The sequence below is a fragment of the Ctenocephalides felis genome, unplaced genomic scaffold (assembly GCF_003426905.1).
Source record: "Ctenocephalides felis isolate EL2017-DRISC unplaced genomic scaffold, ASM342690v1 CF-g0.4_SCAFFOLD_03573, whole genome shotgun sequence".
Classification (NCBI taxonomy): Eukaryota; Metazoa; Arthropoda; class Insecta; order Siphonaptera; family Pulicidae; genus Ctenocephalides; species Ctenocephalides felis.
In genome coordinates this window covers 17,728,461-17,733,252 of record NW_020539727.1, presented here as the reverse complement: position 1 = coordinate 17,733,252, position 4,792 = coordinate 17,728,461, and the positions used below count along the sequence as shown (strand labels likewise).

General features: G+C 27.8%; 1 protein-coding gene across 1 annotated transcript in view; it reads left to right on the top strand.

Annotated features, from left to right (window-relative positions):
• The first annotated feature begins 3,440 nt into the window (after window positions 1-3,440).
• LOC113389202 (twinfilin-like) overlaps window positions 3,441-4,792 on the top strand; it is a 4,204-nt gene continuing 2,852 nt past the window's right edge. The window contains exons 1-6 of the mRNA XM_026626265.1: window positions 3,441-3,539; window positions 3,970-4,069; window positions 4,134-4,211; window positions 4,276-4,387; window positions 4,447-4,609; window positions 4,684-4,792. The exon at window positions 4,684-4,792 is cut by the window's right edge and continues 25 nt beyond it. Coding sequence (XP_026482050.1) covers window positions 4,045-4,069; window positions 4,134-4,211; window positions 4,276-4,387; window positions 4,447-4,609; window positions 4,684-4,792 — 487 coding nt within the window. The 5' untranslated portion in view covers window positions 3,441-3,539; window positions 3,970-4,044. The remainder of the gene's footprint in view (window positions 3,540-3,969; window positions 4,070-4,133; window positions 4,212-4,275; window positions 4,388-4,446; window positions 4,610-4,683) is intronic.

Genomic DNA, 4,792 nt, shown 5'->3' with positions numbered 1-4,792 from the left:
TTAGTTTACGTTACCTGAATTTATAAAGCAGTTGGAGGAGGAATAAATAAATTAGCAGAAAATTGAAAAAAATAATTTTGATACCATCAAATTGTGGAACATTTGAGTTTTCTATATCAGATCTTTAAATTGTGTCTCTATTTTAATTTAATATATATATATATATATATATATATATATATATATATATATATATATATATATAGTTTAGGGTGGTCCTTAATATGGACATTTTTTAATTTCTTTGCTCCCAAGGGCCCAAATGGTTCCAAATTGATAAAAAACAATTTTCTGAAAGTTTTAGCTCTTAATATTGTTTTTTAGATAGAGCGCAATTCAATCAAAGTTTTGTATGGAACTAGCATGAAAAAATATTCAAAAATTTAGCAGAGCGTCGAATTTTCAATATAAAATGACACGAATTTTCACATTTAATTCATTTGTTGCTAAGTTATACCTAACATTTTTTTTAATTTTCAAATTTTTTTCCATGCTATTTTCATACGAAGTTTGATTGAATAGCGCACTATCTAAAAGTTAATATTAAGAGCTAAAACTTCCAGAGAATTGTTTTTTATCAATTCGGAACCATTTGAGCCCTTGGGAGCAAGAAAATTCGAAAATGTCTATATTAAGGACCAACCTAAATTATATATGCATATATATCCTTGTCATTATATTAAGGAGATTTTCTTTTTATTTAGGAAGGAGACGAAGAAGGTGTTACATCTGATATTGCACTTTTGAGAAAATTAGGACCACCAGCAAGTTTTATAGAAGGAAAAGAAGGTGCTAAATATTATAAAAATTGTGCAATTGGACTGCAAACTCAAAAATATCCTGATGCCTTACACCATGTAAGTATAAAAGAAAAACACTCATGTATTTATAATTGTTTGGATTTTATTCTTGCAAAGAGTTGCTATTTTTCTCACATTTATATTTTTTTGTAATATATATATATATATATCTATATATATATATATTATATATATATGTTAAAGTAGTTAATTTTGATGTTGAGAAATATGAGTAAGTTCTTCAAGGGCATACATCAAATAAAAGGCAAAGATTTAGAAGTTAATCTTTAATTTTTCCAAACGTTTCGACATAGTATTTTATGTCATCATCAGTGGATCTACAGAATGAATATTGAAAAATTAATATAATCTAGGAAAAAATGACAGAAATTGGAAAAAGAACTATAGATATAAGTAATATAATTATAGCAATAACAATTATACTTAACAGATAGATAAACAAGAGAAATGAAAAGTAAAAAGAAATATATATAAACATACAAAAGCGTAATATATATACATAAATATACACACAAACAAACATGTATATATGATATGCATGTAAAACACGTACACATATGCATATATACATACGAACAATACGTATATATAAACATATACATACGGACATGTACATATGTATATATACACATATATACATACATACACATACACATATACATATATACATACATACACACATATATATATATATATATATATATATATATATATACATATACACATACATATATATATACATATACATACACATACATACATATGCAATACAGACACATACACATATATAGACAATGAAGGTAACTTACATAAATATGGTCTTACATCAGTAGCTAGCGCTAGGAACACAATTTTGCACTATCATATATACATTAACTTGTTTTTTTATATATAATTTGTTGAACAGAGTATGGCAAAATATTTGTGAAATATATAATATATTTTGGCACAGAGAACGTAGTTTATGTGACAGAGCCCGAGGCTGTAGTAACATGTGTTTAAAAATTATTTGAAGAGACCGTTTGAGGGAATAGTTGGCGGGTTTTTTTACAATCAGTGTTTCTAAGTATGGGTGAGAGGCTAAGAATCAAAGTTCGGGATCGGACCGCGTAAGGGTAGGTTTACAGGTTCGGAATTACGTAGGTTAAGAGGAAACAAATTTGGAAATATTATTAAGTATCACCTGATAATTTTCACAGAGTAAGGAGGCATCATGGCGTTTATTAATACAAAATTTCGAGGTGCTGATCAGACAAGATTCAGCAAATCTTCTCTGAATAATGTTCCGTTCGTGATAAAGTATACTAGCGTTATAAAAGTCAAAAGAATGTTTAAATTTTTTTATATGTTCTGTTATCATAGTTTGATTTTGTCGTGGGTTTTTAGAGTTATTATCATGTTGTTTTAGTCGTTTTATTAAATTTTGTCCAGTTTCACCTATGTAAATGGAATCACAATCATTGCATTTTAATTTATAAACAATATTTGATGTGCGTTCCAAACTAGTGGGTGATTTGAGGTTGGAAAAAAGGGAGCTAAGGGTTAAGTCTATGTTACAAATTAATCTTAAGTCGACCTTGTGGAAATATATGTATGTATATATGTCTGTATATGGATATATATGTATGTATGTATATATGTCTATATATGTGTATGTGTCTGTATTGCATATGTATGTATGTGTATGTATATGTATATATATATATGTATGTGTATATGTATATATATAGTGGGTGATTTGAGGTTGGAAAAAAGGGAGCTAAGGGTTAAGTCTATGTTACAAATTAATCTTAAGTCGACCTTGTGGAAATATATGTATGTATATATGTCTGTATGTGGATATATATGTATGTATGTATATATGTCTATATATGTGTATGTGTCTGTATTGCATATGTATGTATGTGTATGTATATGTATATATATATATATATATGTGTGTATGTATGTATATATGTATATGTGTATGTGTATGTATGTATATATGTGTATATATACATATGTACATGTCCGTATGTATATGTTTATATATACGTATTGTTCGTATGTATATATGCATATGTGTACGTGTTTTTACATGCATCATATATACATGTTTGTTTGTGTGTATATTTATGTATTATATTACGCTTTTGTATGTTTATATATATTTCTTTTTACTTTTCATTTCTCTTGTTTATCTATCTGTTAGTATAATTGTTATTGCTATAATTATATTACGTATATCTATAGTTCTTTTCCAATTTCTGTCATTTTTTCCTAGATTTTTAATTTTTCAATATTCATTCTGTAGATCCACTGATGATGACATAAAATACTACTGTCGAAAAACGTTTGGAAAAATTAAAGATTAACTTCTAAATCTTTGCCTTTTATTTGATGTATGCCCTTGAAGAACTTACTCATATATATATATATATATATATATATATATATATATATATATATATATATATAATTCCCTTCACCTTTTACCTTTTTTAGAAAAACTTTCCCTCAATCATCCTCCATCCTGGTGACTTCTACTGCCACAAAACCGAGTACAGATTCGGCCTGAAGGTTCGTCCTGGTGTCCTGATTAAAAAGGATGTTTCCACTGAAATTTCTCCAGAAGATGATGAAAAAGAAGAAGTTATTGGACTTGAAGACGAAAGTTGTATTAAAGAATGCGACGATTTGTGTCGGAAAATTGTCATGATTGTTGATCCGTGCTGCGAGGTTAAGGAGAAAAAAATATAAAAATATAACAGATATATATATATATATATATATATATATATATATATTTAATGGAACAATTGAGATCAATCACTTAATTAATAAACCTTTTCTGTAATTTCCAACATTTTATTCATATTTTTAATAATTATTCACTAATTTATTGCCTAAATTGTGAAAATTTAAGAGTTTCTCTAAACAAACACTGTTTTAATTCATTTATTCTACATATTTTACAAATTCAAATTTAATTCCACTCTATTCCATTCAACTCTTTGCTTTCCAATAAGATTCTTTAATGTCTCCCATCTATATAAGTTTGACTCATTCTTCTCTCTGCTCTCAACTGTCAAATGTCAATCTAACACATAAAATTCTTATCAGAACAAATTAATCGGCGTTATTTTGACTAATTAATTATTATTTACAGTTTTGTCGACGTCAGTTTGCTCAAACATTAATTCTAAGTACTGTTCTAATATCTGTGATAATTGTTTAATTTAAAATGTCTCATCAAACTGGCATTAAAGGTAAGGCAATTGGAATTTGTTAAAAATAATTACCATGGAATAACTTTTATATTTCTTTTACCAGGTAATGAAGGTTTGAAGAAGATTTTTGGAAAGTCAAAGGATGGGAAAATACGTGCTATTAAAATCAGTATTCAAAATGGTAAATGGTAAAAGATACATATTTAGTTGTAATATTTTTGTAATTGTTTGTCTTGATGTTGCAGAGGAGCTTAATTTGTCTGCACACAAAGAAGTGAAGAGTTCTTTTCAAAAGGATTATGAAAAAATGGTTATGCCCATGATCGAGGAGGATGTACCATGTTATATTCTATTCCGGTAGGATACAATTGTATATATAATAAAAGAACTGTTTATCAATATCGAATTTTTTTTAGGTTAGATACTAAAAACACATTAGGTTACGACTGGCTTCTCATAAGTTGGACTCCTGATAGTGCCAGTGTGCGCTTCAAAATGTTATACGCTTCAACAAAAGCTACATTGAAGAATGAATTTGGAACGGCACATATAAAAGATGAACTGCATGCAACTACCATGGTAATGGGAATCCTGGACAAGTTGATTTATATTTAATAAATGTGCATAGTATATTTATTGCTGATTTTTTTCAGGATGAAGTGACGTACAAGGGTTATACGAAGCATATAGAAGCAATGGTTGCACCGGCTCCTCTAACGATGAGAGAAGAAGAATTGAAAGAAATTAGGCAGACTGAAACAC